The sequence below is a fragment of the Ochotona curzoniae genome, unplaced genomic scaffold (assembly GCF_017591425.1).
Source record: "Ochotona curzoniae isolate NIBS_2020 unplaced genomic scaffold, NIBS_Ocur_1.0 contig_523, whole genome shotgun sequence".
Classification (NCBI taxonomy): Eukaryota; Metazoa; Chordata; class Mammalia; order Lagomorpha; family Ochotonidae; genus Ochotona; species Ochotona curzoniae.
This window is the reverse complement of record NW_024466459.1, coordinates 1,488,121-1,513,089: the sequence shown is the minus strand read 5'-3', so window position 1 is coordinate 1,513,089 and position 24,969 is coordinate 1,488,121. Positions and strand designations below refer to the sequence as shown.

At 46.2% G+C, this 24,969-nt stretch overlaps 2 protein-coding genes and 1 pseudogene across 2 annotated transcripts in view; 2 read left to right on the top strand and 1 right to left on the bottom strand.

Annotated features, from left to right (window-relative positions):
• The first annotated feature begins 10,800 nt into the window (after nucleotides 1-10,800).
• LOC121162365 (leucine-rich repeat-containing protein 37A3-like) lies at nucleotides 10,801-13,811 on the top strand. Its single transcript, XM_040989349.1, has 2 exons — nucleotides 10,801-13,627; nucleotides 13,744-13,811. The coding sequence occupies exons 1-2, from the start codon at nucleotides 10,801-10,803 to the stop codon at nucleotides 13,809-13,811; spliced, it is 2,895 nt and encodes a 964-aa protein (XP_040845283.1).
• A 3,193-nt stretch (nucleotides 13,812-17,004) lies between these two features.
• Nucleotides 17,005-24,969, top strand: part of LOC121162484 (leucine-rich repeat-containing protein 37A2-like) — a 29,429-nt gene continuing 21,464 nt past the window's right edge. Inside the window, exons 1-4 of the mRNA XM_040989504.1 lie at nucleotides 17,005-17,560; nucleotides 17,675-17,712; nucleotides 19,243-19,556; nucleotides 20,762-20,833. Coding sequence (XP_040845438.1) covers nucleotides 17,281-17,560; nucleotides 17,675-17,712; nucleotides 19,243-19,556; nucleotides 20,762-20,833 — 704 coding nt within the window. The 5' untranslated portion in view covers nucleotides 17,005-17,280. The remainder of the gene's footprint in view (nucleotides 17,561-17,674; nucleotides 17,713-19,242; nucleotides 19,557-20,761; nucleotides 20,834-24,969) is intronic.
• LOC121162485 lies at nucleotides 22,236-24,609 on the bottom strand (annotated as a pseudogene).

Sequence of the window (24,969 nt, the reverse complement as noted above, 5' to 3'; positions counted from 1 at the left end):
TCTCTTGACAGAGGAATAGAGCCTACCAAAACCAAAGGTAAATGTGAAGAAAATCACATTAAAATAACAGAAGACTAAATCAATGAACAACCCATTGCTAAAATGACAGAACCAAATTGCCACCCATTCATGTTAACCGGGAATGTAAATGGCTTAAACTCATCAGTCAAACAATATAGATTAGTAGACTGGATTAAAAAACAAAACCCATCTATTGTTGCCTACAGGAGACACATTTCACCAAAAAAGATCAGCAAAAACTATATATCATGGATTTTGATATTTTTTGTTAATTTCAGCTCTTTAAAACACTTTCTTCTGATTAAATTATTCAATGACTCACAGATCATTCAGTGACACATTAGTGATTCAGTAGCATGTTATTTAACTTCATGGTGTTGTTGATTTCTTTTTTTTTTTCTTCCTGTTGTTGGTTTTCTTTTGTGGCTTTTCATGTAAGGGGATGTATAGTAACTGTGTAATGGAGATATCCTACCCAGATGTAAAGAGACAATGCAGTATGTATCTCTACTTCCAGACAAAGATGGACTCCCAATGAAACTGTTTACTATGTCTTGACAATAGGATGCTGGAATCTCTGCCATTGTCCATTCCTACAATGATGGACATATGACTGTATATAAAGAACTGTGCTATAGTAAAGATATTATGGAGCTCAGTGAGAGGGGAGGGAATTTAGAAGGGGATAAAGGAAGTCCCAGGGCCAATGCAACTGTATCATGAAATTATAATAATACAAAGAAGTAAAATTAAATTAAAAAAAAATTTATTTGGACCTGGCACAGTAGCCAAGATCTCGCCTTGCATACTACCAGGATGCTGTATGGGTGCCAGTACATGTCCCACCTGCTTCACTTCCCATCCAGCTCTCTGCTTTAGTCCTGGGAAAACAGGTAGAGAATGGCCCAAAACATTGGGACCCTGCACCTGCATGGGAGACACAGAAGAGGCTCCTGGACTCTGGCTTTGGATTGGCTCAGCTCTGGCCATTGTGGCCACTCAGGGAGTGACCAGTGGATTCAAGATCTTTCTATCTCTCTTGCTCTCTGTAAAACTGAGATTTCCAAATTCCCCCAAAATAAAAAAATCACTAGGTAAATATTTTAATATAAATTTTATTCTATCATAATGATTACATGGTAGATCATGGTGGGGATGATTGAGGTTTAGGGAAAATTGGGTGAACTCAATGCTTCCTTTTTACGGTTAACTAACATCTAAAACACACAGAGAAAAGTCTTTTTCATCCCTGTTACCTAGTCCTCTTTCCATTCACTTCTATGAGTAAAATCATTCATTCCTTGCATATTCACCAAAGGTTTCCAGGGTATCTGCAACAAACACCCGGTTTCAGATTTTAAAATGTTTTCCTTTGGCTGGTGCTGTAATGCAGTAGGCTAAGCCTCTGCCTGCAGGGTCAGCATCCCATATAGGCACCAGTTCCCATCCTGGCTATGCCACTTTGGATCCAGCTCCCTGTTTGTGGCCTGGGAAAACAGTGGGGGGAGGCTCAAGTCCTTGGGTCTGTGCACCATTGTGGGAGACCCAGAAGAAGCTCCTGGCTCCTGGCTTGAGATCGCATTGACTCAGCTCTGGTCACTGCAGCAATTTGGGGAGTGCACCAGTGAATGGAAAATCTTTCCCTATATACTTCACCTTCTCTCTGTAAATCTGCCTTTCCAATAAAAACAAACAAAGCTTAAAAAAAATCTGGGAGCCAGCACTGTGGTGCAGGTTAAGCTTCTGCTTGAAATGCCAGCATTTCCTTTAAGAGTACTGGTTCAAGTCTTAAGTGCTCCATTTTTGATCCAGTTCCCTGCTAATGTGCCTGGAAAAGCAGCCCATGAATGCCCAAGTACTTGGGCTCCTGCCATAGATGTGGAAGACCAAGAGGAAGTTCCAGGCTCCTGGCTTTAGCTAGGCCCAGTTCCAGCTATTTGGTTGCATGTATTGGGGGCAATGAACCAACACATGGAACATGAAAGATGTCTCTCTCTCTCTCACTCAGCCTTTCAAATAAATTTTTAAAAATTGTGCTTTTGTTGGCCTAAAGCCGTCATAAAAGAGGTCTTGTCTAGAAAAAATCTGAGATTTTCAATGTTTATTTTAATGTGAAATAAATATTTTAAAGTGACTGTCCACTATCAAACTGTCTCCATAAAGTGAATTATTTTTAGGATCAAAGTCTTAGGGAGGTTGGACCAGTAGGAGAATGATATAGAAAACTGTATTTTATTTTTTTTTAAGATTTATTTTTATTATTTTTTTTATTGGAAAGGCGGATATACAGAGAGGAGAGAGAGAGAGGAAGATCTTCGGTCCGATGATTCACTCCCCAAGTGAGCACAACAGGCCGATACTATGCCGATCCGAAGCCAGGAGCCTCTTCCGGGTCTCCCACGCGGGTGCAGGGTCCCAAAGCTTTGGGCCGTCCTCGACTGCTTTCCCGGGCCACGGGCAGGGAGCTGGAAGGGAAGCGGGGCTGCCGGGATTAGAACCGGCGCCCATATGGGATCCCGGGCGTGCAAGGCGAGGACCTTTAACCACTTGCGCCACCGCGCCGGGCCCGAAAACTGTATTTTATAAAGTAAGAAACGAACGAATGACCTGAGGACACCTGAGTCAGGACAGAGCAGCAGGATCTGAGCATTACCATGAAGGAACCACAGGGGACTGTTCAGCAGGTGCCTCCTGCCCCTAGGGCTCACCTTATCCCTCAGCGTAACCCCACCCTGGGGACCCCTTGTCACCAGCAACAGCTCCAGGGACAGTGACCCTGTGTAGAGCCAACCTGATTTCCCCTCCTAATCTCTCCTCAAAGGACTCCAGGCCCCAGCATCCAGACCCCCATAAACACACACACCCCTCTCACAGAATCTCCCAGGACAATTGGGGGATTCTTAGGGACTTCATCCTGGACTGTTGGTGGCCCATGGACTCACGCTGTGAGGTGCAGGTGGGACACTCCTCAGGCCTTGTCACCTCCAGGCCTGTGGTGGGGGAGCCTGGCGCCCTCAGGCCTCAAGAGCAAGCCAGCAGCCCCAGGTGCCTCTGATTTCTTCCATCCCAAACACACCCTTGAACAGAAACACTAAACTCTGAGGTAGGAAGGCAAGAGGGACCACAGAGCCTTCGCCAGCCTTCTCCTAGTCTTTTCCCTCAAACACTGCGCAGGCTCTTAGACGCCCGCGGGCAGCCTGCGCAGGCGCAGTAAAGCCGGAGCCTGTGTGGCGCAGGCGCAGTACCACCAGGAGCGCATCGCGGCTGGGCACCTTCTCGCGGTTCCCTCAGAGTGGACTGACACGTGTGGCAGCCGAGCCGTGGGCCTGTTAAAGGTGGCTAGGTAGACACTGACTGCCTGTGCGTCCAAGACTGGCAACAGAAAAGCGGAAGAAATGAATTTTCATGCAGTGAGGTGAGGAAACAGCCCCCGAAGCACAGCGGAAGTCATGGCCCCTGTTCTGGATGCCTGTGAGGTGGGTTTGGCTCTGTTCCTGGGGGCAGCTCAAGGCCACACAGGACCTGCCTTGTACCAAGGTGCCATTCGGTCCTGGGAGGATTTGAGGGAACTTTTACATCCGGAAAACTCCCACACACAACTTCCCAGGAGAGGGAGGAAAAGTGGGGGATATGTTCTCAGGCCTTTACTGAGCTGTCAGCCAGGTCCCCAGGGTGTGCTTCCCGGCCGTGATCTCGGCTAGTATGCTTTTTTTTTTTTTTTAAAGATTTATGTCTCCCCTGCAGGTGCAGGGTCCCAAAGCTTTGGGCCGTCCTCGACTGCTTTCCCAGGCCACAAGCAGGGAGCTGGATGGGAAGTGGAGCTGCCGGGATTAGAACCGGCGACCATATGGGATCCCGGTGGCGTTCAAGGTGAGGACTGTAGCCACTAGGCCACACCACCGGGCCCTTGGCTAGTATGCTTACCCTGTGCTCCTCACGTCTGAATTCCTTCTGGTGCAAACAGGAGAACATCCCTGAGAACGGACTCACGGTTGGAGACTTGCGTGGCTGCGAGCTAGACCGGTATGGGGAGTGGTGGAGACAGCTGTCCACCTGCGACTTGCCTACTGGCCCTGCCTCTGTGGAGAGGTCAGTTGCGAGGGTCCGTGGCTGTGGCCTTGCCCCTGCAGAGACCCGGGGAGGCTCCTCTCCACAGCTCAGCAGGTGGTGTGTTAAAACCATGAAGAGGCTTAAAGCACCTAGAATATCTTTGGTTTTTTTTTTCAGTGTCATAAAGAAAACGGTGGCTGGAAGAACTGGCCAAGTTATCCAAGGTAAGAACATCTGTACATCTGCAGTCAGGAACAGAGTTTTCTCCAGGTTTCCCACTTGGGTTGGGCCATCCTCTGCTGCCTTTCCATGCCAAGAGCAGAGAGTTGGATGGGAAGTGGAGTAGCTGTGTTAAGAACTGGAGCCCATTTGTAATGCTGGCACTATAGTTGGAAGCTTAGACTACCAAGCCAGAATGCCAGCCCCTCAGACTTTTTCTTTTTAAAAATATATTATTGGGCCCGGCGTGGTGGCACAGTGGTTGAGGTCCTCACCTTGCAAGCCTGGGATCCCATATGGGCGCTGGTTCTAATCCCGGCAGCCCTGCTTCCCTTCCAGCTCCCTGCTTGTGGCCCGGGAAAGCAGTCGAGGACGGCCCAAAGCTTTGGGACCCTGCACCCACGTGGGAGACCCGGAAGAGGCTCCTGGCTTCGGATCGGCATAGCATCAGCCGTTGTGCTCACTTGGGGAGTGAATCATCGGATGGAGGATCTTCCTCTCTGTCTCTCCTCTCTGTATATCCGCCTTTCCAATGAAAAAATAATAAAAATAAATCTTTAGGGAGGGCAGAGTCCAGGTAAGTCTGACTCTGGTAAGCAGCACGGGCACTTTACTCTCTCTTGGGCACATGGCTGAGGCTGGGAGAACCCGTGCCGGTCCAGGCTTCCTGCTGGGGATCTCAGCTCCCCGTCTAGCTATGCTAGGCTCGGGGAGGGCCTGGGTTTGTGTGTTTCTCCTGCCTGCTGCCCAGTGGTAAGTTGTGAGGTCTTGGGGATATGGAATTACTGTCTAGGGACATTCATGGATAAGGTCTCTCTTACGTGTAGGTGAGGAATGAATCCTGAGAGACACCCAATTACAGGGCCACTGTACTTGCAGCTAAGCGAGGGGACTGAGACCTGGTGGTTTGGAGGGGAGTGACCTGAAGCTCTTTATGGGTCAGACTGATACACCAGCCCACAGGGTAGTCCTGGGTAAGACTTATTAGCATGGAACATGGCTGGCCACAACATGCCAGCGTACACACAAGCTGTGCCTGGGGGCCCGTCTAAGGGCTGGATCCCAGTACCTGACAGTGAGTGTTGGATCAGGGGATAGGTAACATTAGACTGGGCCATGACACCAACCAGCACATTAGAGAACCAGTTCTGGGGAGCAGATTCTGAAGGGATATGTGGGCCCAACCTTATGGAACTACAAGTCCCACAGATTAGATTAAGAGTTTGGATAGTGATGGGCTGAGCAGTATGTGACCATGGAACTTACCAACGTTCACTGGTACTGGAGCTGGGAACAAGCGGGACAAGTCCAGACTACAGCATCCGCATGACCACAATAAAACAGTGTATGGGGCAGGCCTGGATGCACCAGCTCATACAAAGCTAGGACGGATGGGGCAGGTCATGTTCATTAAGGGTCAAGAACCCACTGGCATGTGTGAGATTTGCTTCTGAGAATGGGTCGAAAGGGGGAACCTGGGAAACTCCCCTAATGGGTCATAGTTCCAACTGATGAGCAAATGGTTAAGGCCTGGGTCTTGGGCAGGGTAGCACCATCCGTCAGCAAGTGTGTGAGTTGGTTTTGGAAGGGGGCAGACTGGGCAAGGCTGAGCAAACCATAGCCCACTGGCAAGTACAGAAACAAGGAGAGAATGGATCATGCTGGGCTAGCCTATAACACCTACTGGTTTAGACAAACCAGGGATGATTGCAGACTGAGCCAGTCTGGTTGCTGTACCCACCAGTGAGAGTTAGGACTAGGGGTTGGCTGGGCCAGGCCAGGCTGCAGCATCTGAAGGCAAAGGCCAAGACAGGGGAGGGGCTATGCCAAGCTGGGTCAGAGCAACCACTGGCATGCATGAAACCTGTAGCTGAGATCAGGCCTGCCTGGGAAGCTAAGGGAACACCCTAGCTGGGATGTGGGTTCCACTGGTGAGCACAGGAGCCGAGTTGGGGCTGCACTCTGGTTTGGACATGGCTGTAGTCTCCCTCAGGACAAGTGTGGACTGGTTCTGGGGTGTGCCAGACTGGCTAGACTCTAGCACCTACTGGTGATTGTGAGAACCAGGGTGGGTGTAGTACAGGCTGGGCTAGGCCTCTGCCCCTCCTGAGCTATGTGTGAGTTGTGTCCGGGTGTGGACTAGGCTTGGCTGGGCTACAATAGCGCCCAATAGTAAGAACCAGAATGAGGGAAGTCAGGAAAGGGTACTGTTCCTGCTAGGACAGGAGGTGAACTAAGTAGAGCTGGCCCACGGACCCACTGGTGTGTGCGAAATCTGGCATGGGAAAGGTTTCTGATGGAGGAACTTGGAGAACTCATCTGTAGGTACACAGTCTCTGCAGGTAAGCGTAAGAACCACAATAGAGAGCAGCCCAGACATGGCCGGGTTATGATACCCACAGGCTCACCTTTGGCTCAGGTCTGGGACAAGCCAGGCTGGGCTAGTTGATATCACCCACTGGCAAATTTGAAAGTCAGGGTGGTGTGTGGGGTCATGCCAGGATGGGCCACAATACCAACCAATTCACATTATGGTTTGGACATGGGGATAGATAAACCAGGCTAGGCTGTTGTTCCTACCAGTGCAAGATGAAACTGGGGACAGGGTGTTTGGCTCAGGTTATAGCACGCACTGGCAAATGCAGAGGTGAAGCAGGCCATGCCAGATTGGGCCACAATGTGTCCAACCAGCACAGGTGAGACCTGGGGGAGAATGGTAACCAAAGAGAGGGACTGTAGGGAACTCCCCTTTGGATCACTATTCCCACTGAAGAGTGTGAGAGCTGGGATGCGGGCAGATCAAGCTGGGCAGAGCTACAATACCTGTTGGCCTTCATGTAATCTTAATTGGTGACAAGCCAGAATGGAAGGACTGAATCCACTGTTACATGTATAAGCCAGAGTGGGTGAGGATTGGTTGGGCTTTGCCATAGCATCAGTTAGCAGATGCTGGCACAGGGGGCAAACTTTACCAAGCTAAACTGCAGTATCACCTGGAGAGTGCAAGAGACAGAAGTGGGAGTGAGTCCGTTGGGAAAACAATGGGCACCTCCCTCTTAGGTTGCCACTCTGACTGGCGAGCATGAGAACCAGGACTGGGACAGGCAGAGCTACATAGAGAGTGGCATCTGTTGGCACATGTGTGGGCTGGATAGTGGGGCTGGTTGGGTCGAACCAAGCTTCAGTGGCCATTGGTATGTATGAGAGTTGAATGGGATGTGGGACAGACAGGACAAGTCTGCTATACATACTGGCAAGCACAGGATCTAGGGCAGGGGCAGACCTGGTGGGGGATATTGTGGGTTGTTCTGACTAGGCTTCAGCTCCCATTGGTTTACATGGGGGCTAAGTGTGCAGTGGGCAGGATCAGACTGGACTGCAACACCCATTAGTTCATATAGAAGACAGGGCTGGAGGCAACTGAACCAACAATTGCAAAGAGCAGTTTGTGCAAGGCCAATTTGGACTATAGACTGTGCCGGATCTGTATTGACACACACACACAAATTCAGGTCTGGGATCACCTCAGATGAAGTTTCTTTGGGAATCCCCTCAACTGAAACACTGGACTCAGAACTCCAACCGTGGACAAAGTTGTAGGTTCTATGGTCTTAACATGTGTCAGAGCTGGGCCTCCTAAGTGGCTTAGATGGAGCAGTGCACAGCATAACCAAAAACACATGGAGGATGTGGCAGCACACTGGAGCTTGAAGAGGATACCAGCTATGATAACAGAGGATGGGGGACAGAACAAACCAATCAACTACCTCAGCCAAGTGTTGGAGTGAACACCTGGGCTAAAGGAGTCTCTAAGGTGGACTATGTCTACCAGTGGAGTCTAGAGGGATGTCATCGTGATTGGAGTGGAAAGGTCAGCAGCAATACAGAACTTTTGAACTATCAAAACCACCTGAGCAAGATTCTTGGAGAATGCCCTACATTAGAGACCCTGGGATGGTTGGGAGGCTGGGTGTGGCTTTTTCATTTATCTTTTCCCTCCCCCCAAGATACAAAAGGAAAGAAGAGAATGTGGAAACAATGGTCTCACCCACTTCCCTCTAGTCTTTGACATTTACACCCTAATCAAACATGTAAAAATTATCAAAAATCAAATTTATACAATTAAAAAATATATCATTTTTATTTGAAAGGCTGATTTAGAGAGAGATAGAGAATATGTTCCATCCGCTGGTTTGTTCCCAGTCAGCCACAATGTCCAAACTGGGCTGGTCTAAAGCCAGGAAGTGGGAGCTTATTCCAATCACATCCATGAGTACAGAGGCCCAAAGTCTTGGCTGTGCTCTCTGCTTTCCCAGGGCATTGGCAGGGAGATGGATCAGAAGTGGAACAGCCAGGACTTGAAATACTGCCCATAGGAGTTGCTGCTGCCACACAGGCTTAGCTTGCTCTGCCATGGTGCCAGCCCCAAGGCTTCGGAGTTTAAACATCTGTATGATGGGGCCAGTGCCTCCCCCTGTGGAACTGGCAACCCAAATGGGATCAGATTCAAGTCCTGGCCAGTCTATCTGTGATCTATCTCCCTACTTATGTTCCTGGGAAAGCAGTGAATGAGAGCCTAAGTGCTTGGTCCTCCAAACCCATGTGGGAGACCTAGAAGGTGGTCCCGGCTTGTGGCTTCGGACTGCCCAGTTCTGGATATTGTGGCCATTTCGGTCATGAAACAGCAAGTCTTTCTCTTTCTTTCACTCTCTCTCTGTGTCTTTCAAATAAAAATACACGAATCTTAAAAAACAAGCCCAATATCTGCATAAGTTTGATTTCCTGTTTCCAGTTCTCTAACAAAAATGTATCTTCTGGTTTAATTTGCAATAAGACCATATTTTTGGAGGGAGTAAGCAGTGTATGGGCACTGTATTCTTGGGCAAGCCTTTTGTACTAATTCCACATTAAGGATATTGGGTAAAGTGTGATTATCAAATGGGTAGAGACTAAGAAATGTTTTCCATATATCATCTCAAAGGATCTTAGTTCAAGAGGTTCTATTGGAAAAGGTCTGTTCTGGAAAGAGGAATTTGGCCAAGAATTTTGAGAATTTTGCATTAGTTTGATCACACACACACACACACACACACACATTGAACTTTTTTGACCCTTTGAAGATCAAGGTTTAGGAAACAGGAAATTTATATTGTCATAACTAGGCCTGAGAGCATTATTTTGCCTAACATGGGGAAAACTATTACTCTGAAATGCCCCAGGCAACTCAAATCTTGAGACTGTTTTGTTGAGGAGGACCCTGCAGGCTTTTATAGCCTTTTCTCTCTGGGTTAGAAACTCATTCCATGAAGCTATATGCAGAAACCTGGAGGTATTGAAGGCTGTTCCATTCTGGTAAAGTCTGCCAGTTTTCTAGATAAGTCCCTCCAGGTTGGATATGCTTTAATAAGAGTGAGGTTATTGGATGGGACTGGGGATTATTAGAAGTACAATGTTGCTGCTTGGATAGTCTTAATCCTTTTCCTGTGAAGCCTAGATACCAGATCTTCTAGGGAATCTCAACCAAAATGAGTAATACTGTGTAGGCATTTAATATCTTTCATTGTGCAACCTCCAGGAGAAAGAGTGTGCATTCCTTTTGGCACTACCTAGTGTGTGATTTTTATAGAATCCTTGATGTGAGGCTGTCTGCATCTTTGAGGGGACATACTGAGGAGAAGAGAGGTGGAAGACCCGTAAATCTATGGGAGTGAGAGATCATTACAAAAGCAATCCAAGAAGAAAGGGACAAAAAACACAGAGAGGATCTGAATTCTCAGTGCTGCTGTTCAAGGGGACGAGGTGTCAAAGCAATGGCGCTGGGAGCATCCCAGAGGTAAAATAATATACACATGAAGGGTTTCCATTTGGACTCAAACCCTCTTCCCTCATTCAGTTACTGACCCAATCCAAACCCCTCCTTTTGGACTCTTGGAGTCACCACTTATCCTGTGGTATCCTCTACCTAATTGAGTGAATTAATTAGCAGACATGGAACAACAACTATTGAGGGCATGGAGGAAATGGCCACATTTTGAAACAAATACCTACCAAGTGTGTTCTCTAGCTGGCCCTGTGAGGGTAGGTATTTCGAATTTTAGATCAACAGCACTGTGGATACCCACAGAGGCCAAGCCCACTTACTTCCTTGGGAAGCTTTGCTTCCCACAACCCTAAACAGCTGTTGGAATCCGAGGACCACCAAGGTCTGTGGCCTGAATCCCATCATGTGATTGGGTATGGAATGTGCAGTTTTGGGGAACTGGGACAATAGATTCCTCTGTTGAGGCTGGGGCCCACAGTAACTGTGGGAAAAGGATTACCCAGACACAGAGGTAAGAGGGTCTCTCAGCCTATTAAAGAATGTCACAAATAAAGGGCGGGGTAGGGCGGGGCACGCCGTTGCTAAGGTGCACTTGGCAAGGGGCTTCCATAACACTTTGGCTCCTGCTCAGGGTATGCCAGTGGTGCCCCTGCAGCCCAAGTCATAGTGTCCGGTAATCCCGATATACCATGACCCAGCTGTGCCTGTGGGTCCCATGGCTCCTCTTTGTGTGGCAACCTTTGTGGTCCACACAAACCTTTGTTTGCCAAGGTTTGGTCCAGGCCACCAAACCTTGGCAAACGACCCAGGACCCAGTCCAGCTGACTTTTGACTCCTCAGGGCTCTCAGAGTCCTCGGTTTCACACTTCTCTGATCACCCTCCTAGATCACCCGATGGCCTCACAGGGCCAGCAGATCCTGGGGCCTTTGATTACCTGGCCTCTTCTACTGCCTCACCAGCTTTGATCCTGCCTAAAGAGTTGACTGAGGGTTTGGTTCCATTCTTGGACTCGAATTCTGCTCAAGAGCTGCCCCCACAACCAGATCACCTTGAAGTTATGTATCAGGATCTGAATGACAAGCAACATTGGCAACAAAGGCTCCCTAATGTAGTTCACATGCCAGATGGAGATATGCCTCCTCGACTCAGGCATAAGATGGAAACTGCAGGTCTAGATCAGGCTGTGGATCAGTCATTTGAAACATTTGTTCCAACTCTAGATAGTCTGAGCTCAAAGGCAACCAAGTTGATTGTTTCACCTCTGAAGTTGAAGAAGGATCTAGCTCAGCATCAGCAACTTGCTGAGCTTGCTGGGATGCCAGGCCAATCTGCAAAGCCTCAGCGTCCAGAGCCAATTCTGCAGGATGATTATGAACATCCTAGCGTGGATACAGTTTATCCTGGCATCTTACCTCTGGAATTCCAGGTGAACCCACGTGAGCTGCGGGAGTCCTCTGAGCAAATGGAACCATCTCAATTTCAGCTAGAGGGCCACTCCTTTTCACTCCAACAAGAAGCCCCAGCTCAACATCTACAGCACCTTGAAAAGGAATACTATCCCTCAACTCAGGAGGAGGCCCCACCTCAAAAACAACAGGCCCCTGAGGAGGCAAAACTTTCTTTAACTCAACGGATGGCTTCAGCTCAGAATCAAGTTGTTCCTCAAGTTGGAGGTCAGTCATCAGTGCACCATGTAGTGAACGCTCCATCTCAAGGTCCAAAGGAAGATCTCCACTCAGATTTGCCCAGTGTCACAGCTAAACCAGCAGACACGGAGCTTACAGTAACACCAAAGGGATGTAAGGATGCTCATCCTATTCTAAACCAGCATCAGACCACAGCATATACTGAAGGGCACCATGAGGAGATGAAATCTTCCTCAAGTCAATCAAGAGCCCTGCATGCGACCCCACAGGTCCCTGAGTTGGTGAGATCTTCAACCCAGTCAGCGGGCCAAGTTGAAGTACTAAAGTCCCTGTTGGAGAAAATAGCTCCGACCCCTCTGGGTTTTGAGGCACAAGTTCAGCCTCAAAGTCAGGATCAAACTCATTATCATGTTCCCAATGTGACATTTAAGCCTACAGATATGGGGGTTCCCATAACTTCAGAGACTACCAAAAAAGTTGAATCTTCTTCAACCAAGAAAGTGATCTTAGCTCAGATTCTGCAAGTTACTATGGAGGGAAAACCTTCTCCCAGTAAAGGGAAGGTACTAGAGCATTATGCTGAGTCTCCTAAACAGGCTAACCTTTTAGATAAGCAAGAGGCCATAGCTCAGTCTCCAGGTCCTCCTGTGGACCCTAAATTTTTATTCAATGAGTACAAGCCACACATTCAGCATTCTGATTTATCTGGGAGGGTTGAACCTTTTGGAAAATACTTGGAAACCCCCACACAATCTGAAAAAAACCCTGAGAAAATCAAACTTCCAGACCAGCAGAAAATCTCAGAGGCAGTACCAGAGTTTGGCATCCAGAGTAAAGCTCAGAGTCTGCCAGGACATGGGGTGATGGTTCATTCCGCAGTACAACATCAGACTCATGATTATGACAGTCCCAATGTTGCAGGTAAGCCTGCAGAAGTGGAAGTTCTCATAACTACAAAACCTACCAGTAAGTTCAAATCTTCTCTAAACCAGCATGCAGTCCCTGTTCAGATTCTGGGAGCCCCAGTGCAAACAGGGCCTTCTGCCAGTCAACAGGAGAAGCCAGCCGGGCATGCCACGCCTCCTGTGGAGAGTGATCGTTCTTTAGCTCAACAGAGATACCCAACTCAGCCTCAAACTTCACCCGTGTACACCAAACTTTCTCCCAAAGAGCAGCAGGAGCTAGTTAAACCTACAGAGTTTCCTGAGCAGACTGAATCTTCTGCTAGCCAGATGGAAGCTCCAGCAAGGCCTTCAGAGCTCCCTGAGGAAGTCAAACTTCCAGCCCAAGAAGAGTCTCCAGCTCAAGCTTCAGAATCTCCTATCCAGAATATAGTTCAAGCTCCATTGAGTCAGGAGGAGACAGATGAACCTGCAAGTCAGGATCAAAATTATCATGATAACATCCCCAGTGTTACACTTAAACCTGTATTTATGCAAATTACCATAGCTTCAGAGCTGACTGAAAAGGGTGAAACTTCTCCAACCCATCAGGAACTGCCAGACCAGATTCTGGGAGCTCCTGTGGAAATGCAGGCTTCAGCCAAGGAGAATCCAATTGACTATAAGGAGTATCCTATGGAGACTGGCCGTTCTTTAGCTCAGCAGAGATACCCAACTCAGCCTCCTGGTCCTCCAGTGGGCACAGAAAGCTTACCCAATGAGTCAGAGCAGCCAGCCCCAACTTCTATGTCTCCTGAAGCAATTGAACTTCCTGCTAGCCAGATGGAAGCTCCAGCAAGGCCTTCAGAGCTCCCTGAGGAAGTCAAACTTCCAGCCCAAGAAGAGTCTCCAGCTCAAGCTTCAGAATCTCCTATCCAGAATATAGTTCAAGCTCCATTGAGTCAGGAGGAGACAGATGAACCTGCAAGTCAGGATCAAAATCATCATGATAACATCCCCAGTGTTACACTTAAACCTGTATTTATGCAAATTACCATAGCTTCAGAGCTGACCGAAAAGGTTGAAACTTCTCCAACCCATCAGGAACTGCCAGACCAGATTCTGGGAGCTCCTGTGGAAATGCAGGCTTCAGCCAGGGAGAATCCAGTTGACTTTGAGGAGTATCCTATGGAGACTGACCATTCTTTAGCTCAGCAGAGATACCCAACTCAGCCTCCTGGTCCTCCAGTGGGCACAGAAAGCTTACCCGATGAGTCAGAGCAGCCAGCCCCAACTTCTATGTCTCCTGAAGCAATTGAACTTCCTGCTAGCCAGATGGAAGCTCCAGCAAGGCCTTCAGAGCTCCCTGAGGAAGTCAAACTTCCAGCCCAAGAAGAGTCTCCAGCTCAAGCTTCAGAATCTCCTATCCAGAATATAGTTCAAGCTCCATTGAGTCAGGAGGAGACAGATGAACCTGCAAGTCAGGATCAAAATCATCAAGATAATCTTCCCAGTGTTACAATTAAACGTGTAGTTTGGCATATTACCATAGCTGCAGGGCCAACCCAAAAGGTTGAAACTTCTCCAACCCATCAGGACCTGCCAGACCAGATTCTGGGAGCTCCTTCAGAGATGGAGCCTTCTATCAATGAACAGGAGAAACCAGCTGAGTATGCAGAGTCTCCTGTGGATACTGAACCTTTTTCAGACCTCCCTGAGGCTTCAGCACAGCCTCCTGGCCCTTCGATGGACACTGGACCTTATCCAAGTGAGCAGGAACAGCCAGTGACACCTTCTGGGTTTTCTGAGGAAGTGGGACCTCCTGGAAGCCCGATAGAAACCCTAGCCCAGCCTTGGAAGCCCCTTGAGGAAACCGAACCTCCAGGCCCGCAAGAGGTCCTAGGCCAAGCTCCTCAGACTCTACCAGGTCATGAGGTAGCAAATGAAGATGCAAATCAAACTCATGGCAACCTACCCAGTGTTACAGTCGGAATTTCCTCATCCGCAGATGTGGAAATTATGATAGCTTCAGAGCCTACCCAAAAGGTTGAATCTTCTCCAACACAGCATGAGGTACCAGCTCAGAATCTGGGAGTGCCTGTGGAGACAAAACCTTCTGCCGATGAACAAGAGAAGCCAGGTGAGTATGCAGAGTCTTCTGTACAGGATAAACCTTTCCTGGACCAGCAGGAGGCCCCAACAGAGCCTCCTGCATCTTCTGTGGACACTGAACCCTATCTAAGTGACCAGAAGCTACCAATGAAGCCTCCTGCATCTTCTGAGGGGGCTGATGCATCTGGAAGCCAGCCGGGGACTGAACCCCAACCTTCTGAACCTGCTGATAAAATGGAACCTTCACCACCACCACCAAAGCAGGAACAACCTCAGTCTCCAGAGCATCAGAATGTGACCTCTTCACTCCCAGATTACTATGATGATTATGATTCAGTTTTGTCCAGTTTTGCTATTAATCCTGTATATATGCACCTTTCCAAAACATCGGCACCTACAACAGAAGTGGTGACTTCTCCAGTCAGAAATGAGACTATAGATGAGTTCTCAGTCCCATCGAATGAAGCAAATCCCGTAACCCATCTGGAGGTGCCGACTCTTCCCATAGAACATTCTAAAGCACTGAAAGTCTTGCCAATTCAGCAGGAGGCTGCAGCTCAACATCCAAAAGGTTTTCAGATTGAGAAATTGCTTTCATTCAAGCAGAAGGTCACAGCTGAGAATTTACCAACCCCCAAGAAGGTTGAAGATTCCCTGATGCAACCATCAGGGATCTTTAAAGAAGTTGCAGCTCAACCTCCAGAGAATCCCAACAAAATGGCTTCTCCTCCAATTCATAATCAATTTCAGCATCCAACATTGCACAGTATCCCCTTTGAACTTTCTAAGTTTGCAAATCAGTTTGAAATCTCAACCCGAAAAGATGCCCCAGCTCTGTTCACAAGGTCCTCTGTGCAGCCTGAGCCTTTGAAAGACCAGCTGCCAGATACAGCTCAGCAATCACCGGTTGATGCAGGGATTCCAACGCAGCCCAAAGAAATCATTGAGGATCCTTTTACAAGCAAGCAGGAGAGTTCAGCTCTGCCTCAAAAGCCCCCTGTGGCTGTTCAACAGTTAGCACACCAACAGGAACTTCCAATTCAGCCCTCCACATCCTCTGAGACTAGTGATATTTTTCCTTCACAGGATATGACATTTTCACCATTTGATCCAGAAATAACATTTAAAGGTCAGTATTTAAAGTCTTCTAAAACTACAGTGAAACATGTGGATTTTGAGCTTAACATAACTCCAAAGCCAACTTCAGCAGCTCCAACTCCTTCAGCTCAGCAGGGGAATCTTGCTCAACCTTCAGTTCCTACTGAAGAAGCTGAATTTTCTCCAACCAAGCTTGACCTTCTTTCCCAACCTTCAGAACTACCCCCAAAGGGAGAATCTTATCCATTGCAACAGGAGACTCTAGCTCAACCACCAAAGCCTTTTAAGCAGATTGAAGCATCTTCAGGATACCCTTCATGGCCTCTTGAGGCTAAGCCTTCTCCAACCCAGCCAGAGGGCTCATCTCAGCCTCTAGAATCACATAAAGAGACAGAACCAACTGTAGACCCCCGGGAGGCTGCAGTAACACTTTCAGAGGCTCGGAGGGAGGTGGAATCTTCTCTTCCTCAGCAAATGATCCCATATCATCCTGCAAAATTCCCATATCCAGTGCAGCAGGCAGCCCTAGCTCAGCATCCTGAGGTCTCTCTTATGGTGCAACCCTCTCCAGACCAACAGGTGGCTCCAGCTCCACCTCCAGAGCTCCCTGGAATGGAACTAGCTCCCATCCAGCAAGAAGCCACCGTTCAGCCTATAGAGCCACCCAGTAAGATGGCACCTTTTCCAGTCCCACAAGAGGCTCTATCTCAGATCCTAGAGCTTCTTGAGCAAGTGAAGTCATATCCAGCCCAGGAAAAACCCTCAGCTCAACTCCATGTTCCCATGAGAGTGGTTGAACATTCCCCAACACAACTGGTGGACCAAGCCCAGATTTTAGAGCCACCTAAAAAAGTTGTAGCTCAAGGCTCAGAATATCAGATGGCGATAGTTCCAACACAAGCTCAGGATCAAGCTCGGGATCTGAAATCACCCAGCATCACATTTCAACCTCTGCACGTGGAACTTACCATAGCTCCACAACCCATTATAGGTGGTGAACTTTCTCCAACTATGAAAGAAAAATCAACTTACTCTCCAGTACCACCAAAGGGAGTTGTATCTCAGGCTCCAGTATATCAGGAGCAGACAATTCAAACAGCCAGTCAAAATCAAGCTCAGAATCTCATGTTGTCTAACACTATGTATGAACCTTTGGAACTGAAGCTTACTGTTGCTTCAGAACCCCCTGAATATTTGACAGTTCCAGGGACAACCACATCTCCAAAACTCCCTGAGGTGACAGGGAACCCAGAACAGGTTCAGACTCAACGCCCAAACCAGACTGAAGTCACAGTTGAACAATTTGACCTTGAACTTATCTATACTCCAAAACTCAGTACAGAGAATGAACCTTTGCCAACCAGGCAGGAGACACAAATTCAGCCTACAAAGCCTACACAGATTGTGCCTCAACTTCCAGCATATTATGAGATGACAGTTCAAACACCAGGACAGAACCAGGTTCAAATTCCAGTATCACCCAATATCACAGATCAGTTTTTAGACCTAACACCTTCTAATATTTCAGAACCCACTACCTCAGAGTCTGAACATTCTACAGGCCTGCAACAAGACAAGATTCAGACTCAGCGTTCAAATCTGACCGAAGTCACAGGGAAACCTTTGGACCTGGAAGTTATGATATCTTCTGCACTCAGTACGGTGGTTAAACCGTCTCCAACCACTCAGGAGACTCCAGCTCAGCCTCCTCGTGAAGTTGTAACCCAAGCTCCCATAAATCAGGAGGGACCATTTCCAACCCCAAGTCAGGATCAGCCTCAACAACTAGCATCAACCAATGTCACAGTTAAGCCTTTGGATGTAGACTTGGAAGTTACCATAACTCCAGAACCCAGTGTGGTGGTTGAACCTTCTCCAACCACTCAGGAGACTCCAGCTCAGCCTCCTACAGAAGTTGTAACCCAAGCTCCCATAAATCAGGAGGGAACAATTCCAACCCCAAGTCAGGATCAGCCTCAACAACTAGCATCAACCAATGTCACAGTTAAACCTTTGGAGGTAGACCTGGAAGTTACCATAACTCCAGAACCCAGTATGGTGGTTGAACCCTCTCCAACCACTCAGGAGACTCCAGCTCAGCCTCCTACGGAAGTTGTAACCCAAGCTCCCATAAATCAGGAGGGACGGTTTCCAACCCCAAGTCAGGATCAGCCTCAACAACTAGCATCAACCAATGTCACAGTTAAGCCTTTGGATGTAGACCTGGAAGTTACCATAACTCCAGAACCCAGTGTAGTGGTTGAACCCTCTCCAACCACTCAGGAAACTGTAACTCAGCCTCCTCGTGAAGTTGTAACCCAAGCTCCCATAAATCAGGAGGGACCATTTCCAACCCCAAGTCAGGATCAGCCTCAACAACTAGCATCAACCAATGTCACAGTTAAGCCTTTGGACGTAGACCTGGAAGTTACTATAACCCCAGAACCCAGTATGGTGGTTGAACCCTCTCCAACCACTCAGGAGACTCCAGCTCAGCCTCCTACAGAAGTTGTAACCCAAGCTCCCATAAATCAGGAGGGACCATTTCCAACCCCAAGTCAGGATCAGCCTCAACAACTAGCATCAACCAATGTCACAGTTAAGCCTTTGGATGTAGACTTGGAAGTTACCATAACTCCAGAACCTAGTATCTTGGTTGAACCTTCTCCAACCACTAAGGAGACTTCAATTCAGCCTCCTACGGAAGTTGTAACTCAAGCTCCCATAAATCAGGAGGGAACAATTCCAATCCCAAGTCAGGATCAGCCTCAACAGCTAGCATCAACCAATGTCACAGTTAAACCTTTGGATGTAGACCTGGAAGTTACCATAACTCCAGAACCCAGTGTGGTGGTTGAACCTTCTCCAACCACTAAGGAGACTTCAATGGAAGTAGTAACTCAAGCTCCCATAAATCAGGAGGGACCATTTCCAACCCCAAGTCAGGATCAGCCTCAACATCTAACCTCACTCAAGGTCACAGTTAAACCTTTGAATCTAGGGGAAACTGTGACTCCCAAACCCAGTATGGATGCTGAATATTTTACAGCCACGAAGAGTGCTGTAACATCAGTGCCAATTCACTCTGAGGTGGTAACTGCATATCCAGAACAATTTAAGACTCAGTATCCAAACAAGACTGGAGTCACAGTTAAGCCTCTGGACTTGGAAATTCCACCACCTACTACAGACTTTAACCCTTCTGTGACTATGCAGGAGACTCCAGCTCAGCCAACAGAGGCACCTAAACAGGCTGGATCCCAATCCCCAGTGTATTATGGGATAACAGTTTCAACAGCAGGTCAGAATCAAGCTCAGCATCCAGTGCTGCCCAGCAGCACAGTTCAGCCTTCGAATCTGGAGCCTAACAAAATGCCAGTGCCTACTGCAGAGGCTGAACATTCCACATCCCTGAAGAAGATTACAGCTGCACGCGCAGACCAGGTTCAGACTCAGCACTCAAACTTTACTTCAGTCACAGGTCAACCTTCAAATCTGGAACTTAAAACTCAACCTTCTGTAAATTACATCCCAGTAAATACCTTGACTGTGCAAAAGGAAAAGACCACCTCACGGAATATCAACATTTGCAAGCTGTGTACCTGCAGAAATGAGACATTGTTATGTACTGGGCTCAGCCCAAGTCAGAAGCTCCACCAAGTGCCTGTGCCAGCTCCCAACACCTACAATGGCACCTTCACCATCTTGTAAGACCTGCCCTTCCTCTTAGTTCCTTACATGCTTCCTGTCAGCCTTTTCTTCAGGATCTTCCCGTGCCTTCCTTGTGTCCACAATCTACATTGCCTTTCTATTTTGATCCTTTGCTTCTCAACTCTCCCTATCCTCTTTCTCCTCCTTATTCTTGTGCTCCTTCTCCAGTCTCACTGTGATTGGCCTTGCTCCTTTCCTGATCCATTTTTTAAAAGATTCATTTATTTTTATTGAACGTAGTTATGCAGAGGAGAGGAGAGAGAAAGTTCTGTCCATTGATTCACTCCGCAAGCAGCCATAATGGCCTGAGCTGCACTGATCCAAAGCCAGGAGCCCGGAACCTCTTCTAGGTCTCCCTCTTGGGTGCATGGTCCTAAGGCTTTAATGTAATATCATTAATGAGTTCTAAATATATAAACATATTTAAAAGATTTACAGGAAGAGTGATAGTGAGATCTAGAGAGAGAGAGAGAGAGAGAGAGAGATGTCTTCCATTGTCTAGCTCACTTCCCAGATGGCCATCACAGCCAGGGATGAACTAAGCTAAAGCCAGAAGTTTCTTCTGGCCTCCTTTATGGGCAAATGGGCCCAACAACTTGAGCCTTCCTCTCCTGCATTCCCAGGCCATTAGCAGGGAGTTGGAGTAGCAACCAAATGTTTGGTTACACCACACAGCCGGACCCTAGAGAAAGATTCTTAATTCAGAGAGACCAAATAGAAAAACTCCATGAAAATCTAGCACTAAAGTGAGAATGGAGCTAAATGTAAGTTGCTCTGATGGAAATGGAAAGTTTTAGGAGAGGACAGAGAAAGGTCAAATCTCATGACTGAGCAGAGATGTGGGGTGGAGTGTCTAGAAAAGAAAAGCACTTGGTGTCACAGTTTATCATGGATGATGGTGAGAATGATGGTGCTCTAACAGGAGGAAGTGAGCAATCAGAAAGGAGAAACAAGTGGAGGGAGATGTGTTCAGGTTTAGACACTTTTTATTGGTGAGCATAAAGCAGACAAATGCTTATGAATGAGTGCCAGGCCCTCTACACTACCACTTCACTGGCTGTGCAAACCAGCAATCTGAGAGACCTGGACATTGAAAAGCTGGTGATAATTTCCATATTCCAACAGCCCTATGAGGTTGTCAGAAATCTTTTCCTTGTTCTCCTCATTCTTCAATTCATGGATATGAACTCTTTGTTTACAGAAATTTCCAGAAAAACTTTATTTCCTACATTGATGAAAATGTATGGAAATCATATCCTTGGGCTGAGAAAATGTGAGTATATTCTCTTTAACTATGGTTACCAACAACAAAAACCTGACAGCCTCATAAGCTCTTTCTTGATCTAGAATTTGGAGGTTAATACCTCTAAGAAAAGCCATTTCCTTTTCATGACAAAAATCAGTATCCATTGATTATAGTTTGATAGTTGCTCCAATCATAGAATTTGAATTGAGTCAATTTAAATTTATTTTCTATAATTTAAGTCCTATGTGATTCTTTCTGGTGGATAAAAAAATGAAAATAAAGAGATAGGAAAACCTTCCTTATACCATAACTCTCTACCTCTCAGGTAAGCACTGCTTGTGACTTTAGTACATGCCTTTTGAGTTCTTTTATCTTGCATTTGCCTACATACATGTTTACATTTAACAAAATAAGCTTGTTGTATGGCTGGATATACACATATGTACTTATTGTGCCTAAATAATTACACCTTGTAACTTGATTCCTTAACTTCATGATGTGTCCTGGGATTCTTTCCTCCCTACACTTGGAGGACTAGCTTTTTCCTATAAGTTACTGCATAATATTCCCCAATATGTCTCTATCATAGTTTAATAATTCCCCTATTGATGGATTTTTAGATTATATTAAAATTTTCATGCACAATTGCAGCACACATTTCTTTGTGATTATGGAAAAGCATTTTGTAGAGTGAAATCTAAAAATGGGATTGCTGGGGTAAAGACCAATCAGATATACTTTTAAATGTCATCAAAGTTGTGTGCCAGCTTACCATTCAGTCAGCAGACCATAGCATCATTTACTCCCATGGCATCAATCAGTTCCCATCACCTTCTCACCACTGGATTCTCTCCATTGCTTTGCTTAAGGCAAGTGAATAAAAGAGGACTCATCAGAATTCAGATTGTTCTGATTACCCATGAATTTAAATATCTTTAAAATGTTTACTGAACACTTATGTTTCATTAAGGTTTCTGCCCTTTGTCTATCTTCCTGTTGTTTCATCATTTTCCTGTTTGTAGAAGCAATTGGTTTACATATACTTTAGAAAATATTTCTTGTTTTTCCTATTTATTTATTTAAATAAGGCATCTTTACAAAGAAAGATACAGGGAGAAAGATCTTCCAGCTGTTAGCTCACTCCCCAAATGGTTACAATGGCCAGAGCTTAGATGATCTGAAACCAGGAACCTGGAGCTTCTTCTGGGTCTCCCACATGGGTGCACAGGCCCGAGGAAATGGGACATTCTCCACAGCTTTCCCAGGCCATAAACAGGAAACTGGATTAGAAGTGGAGGAGCTGAGACACAAACCAGCACCCATATGGGATCCTGGTGCATGCAAGGTGAGGACTTTAGTCACTTACTAGGCTACTGCACTCTGCCAAACTCTTTTTATTTTCATTTTTTTACATTTATTAACTGTATTAAGCATAAGGAAAAGTCTGAATAAAGGCTGAACAATTCAACCAAAACTGAAGAGTTATTCTTGATGCTTTCATTATTCCTTTGTAAATACACTAAATGCAGATGTGGTAGATTTTTAGGCTGATATTTTGATTCATTCAAATTAGTCAAAGCCCTTTGCTTGTTTTTGGAAATTCCAGAGAGTACAATTTAATGCCATTCATAACATAGTATTTTCAGCAAAAGGAATTAATAAAGCAATAAAAAATCAGAAGCAAGATGGCTTAGAAAGCCTTATAATCTCTAAGCATACACGTATTTATATCCTGTCTCTAGTTTCCAAAAAAAAGTTATAGTAATGTTAATATAATCAATGAAAAAAAAACTTCTATCAAAATCTACAATTTCAATTACAGACTAGAAGGCTAAGATTAAAAAAAAAAAAACAGCTGTAAGCCAAAAGTTTGCTTTTCTGGATGAGAAGCCTCACCCCTTTGAAGCACAAAACATGAAAGTTTAGAAGAGATGGATGTGTGACCTTCTTCAATGGTCAGGCTCCTGATAAATTCATACAGCTTGAGTCTCAGTCTTTGTATCAACGTATATCCGTGTTTCTTAGTCCAGATTTCCAGAAAAGAGGGAACCAAGACATTCAGAATCTCAAGTGGGATTTATGCCTCACCATGTATCTATCCAGTATCTATCCCAGAACCTCAAGAAAGCAGGTCTATCCAAATGACGTTGATGGTAGCTGAGTTCTAATACTGTTACATCCCATTTCTGAATGTTTGGATCTAAATGAACTTCATCATACTTGAGATGGAAGGCTTTAATTTTGACAAATGTGTCAACTGGTGATCTATCAGGCAAAAGCCGCAGCCAACCTTTGAACGGCCAAGCAGGACCTTGCACAAAAATTGCCACAACCTGATCCCAATCTTGAGGCAAAAGTTTAAGGAGTTGATTTATTACCATATAAGGTACTGTGGCACTAATTGTGGTGCCGCTTGGTTGCATTTGGTCTTTTCTTCTCTGAATTTGAGTTTTTCTTGTTGACAATCCTGTTTCTTCTTTACATCTGATGAGACCGATTTTAAATCCTGTAAAGGCTTTTTGCATTACACATGGTTACTAAAGAAGTGGTAGCTGTGGGAATTATGATGATGGGTGTTTGAGAACTTTTTTTTCTGATTTGGAGAAGGTCTTGCTTATGAAACTGGTCTTGGTATGGCTGTGCTGCACGAGTCTGAGTCTTGCAGGCAGATGCACCCTCCTGCAAGAGTTTCAGTCTCATAACTTGGTAGGTGTCCACAGTGTCAATTCTGAAGCCTTCTGTTTCTTCTTTTCCTTTGAATCTCTGCTGATCATATCTGTTGTATGCAGCCGGGTTAGGCAGTTTCATACACAATGTGGGATCCACTGGGGCTGCATTTGGAGCTGGTCACTGTTCAGGTACCCACCCTTCTCTATCACAGACTGAAGAATTGCAAAAAGATTCTCCGAAAAGTTATTTCCTGTGCTCTGCAAGATCGTTGTCCATTCATCCACATGCTGACAATACCTCAGGTCACATCTACCTCAGCATCTACAAAACTCCCCTGGTTAATGTCAGTGACATCATCATCCAGATCAGTGTTGACAGCAGACTGTTTCTTAACCATAAGTTTGGCTTTCATTGCACAATATTTTCTACTGACATGGCTTCAGATAAAGACCTAATCTGTTCAGTCTGTACAGTTCCTTCTTTATGACCCTCCAAACGAGCAGCCAGTCTCTGATTATCAAGATGTACACATTCTTCAGTACGCATTCAATTCGTGGTTTCTTGACTTCTGCTAGAACTCCATCTGCAGCTCGTTTAGCTTGAGTAGGTGGCTGCAGCCCTATCTGCAGAGGGCGCTTCTACAATACTTGCACATGTTGATGCTTCCCCATTAAGATAACTAAGCAGATCTTGGCAGTCAGGACTTCTAACCACAGGACTATTTCCAGTAGCTGCATGGTGGACATAAACGGGATGAGAAAGGTGCACATGTTCAACAGGAACAGGATGAAGTCCAAAATGTGGTACTCTGTTGGCTGGCCTTTCTTCTCAGTCCCCCACGCCACATAGTTGGTCTTGATGTTCTTTGGCAGGAGAACTCCCCGAAGACGACTTCTTCCCCCTTGACCATGATCTCCTTGTTTTGGATGTTGTACTGTCACAAGTTGCTGATCACATCTGCCATCTTCCCTGCCTTGCTGCCGCTGTAGCAGGCTCCCCCAACTCTACCTTTCACATAAGAGTAAATAAATCCTTTTTTTTTTTTAAAATAAAACACAAAACAAACTAACCCTAGGAAAAGGGATTATGAAAATGGATACCTCATATGTTCAGAGGAAAATTGCTACAAGTCATTCATAAATTATGAATCTCTTAAGTATGATACATAGTTTATATTACCTTATTCATTTCTTCTTTAGAGATTTTTGTTTCCCCAAATTGTAAGAGAAATGAAACTCATTTCATAGGAAAACAAATTTGTTTTCTCTGGGTTATGGAAATGAGGGTGGTAAAGATGGCTGAGAGGAAAAATAATTTTAATCAACTTTATTTGTGAGACCTAGAGCTGGGAGGATTGAGAGACAGGGTTAAGGGCCATGGGAAATGAGTGAGCTCCCATCACTGATCTCTTTCCAAATGTCTTCAATGGCCAGGACTGCATCTAGTGAAGCTGAGAGCCTAAAACTCATTCCAGGTCTCCTCATGAGATGCAG

Coding starts and splice junctions, on each gene's coding strand:
- LOC121162365 (XM_040989349.1), top strand. CDS start 10,801: ATGACCCAGCTGTGCCTGTGGGTCCCATGGCTCCTCTTTGTGTGGCAA. Junction 13,628..13,743: donor GGAGACAGATGAACCTGCAA/GTCAGGATCAAA, acceptor CCAACCCATCAG/GAACTGCCAGACCAGATTCT.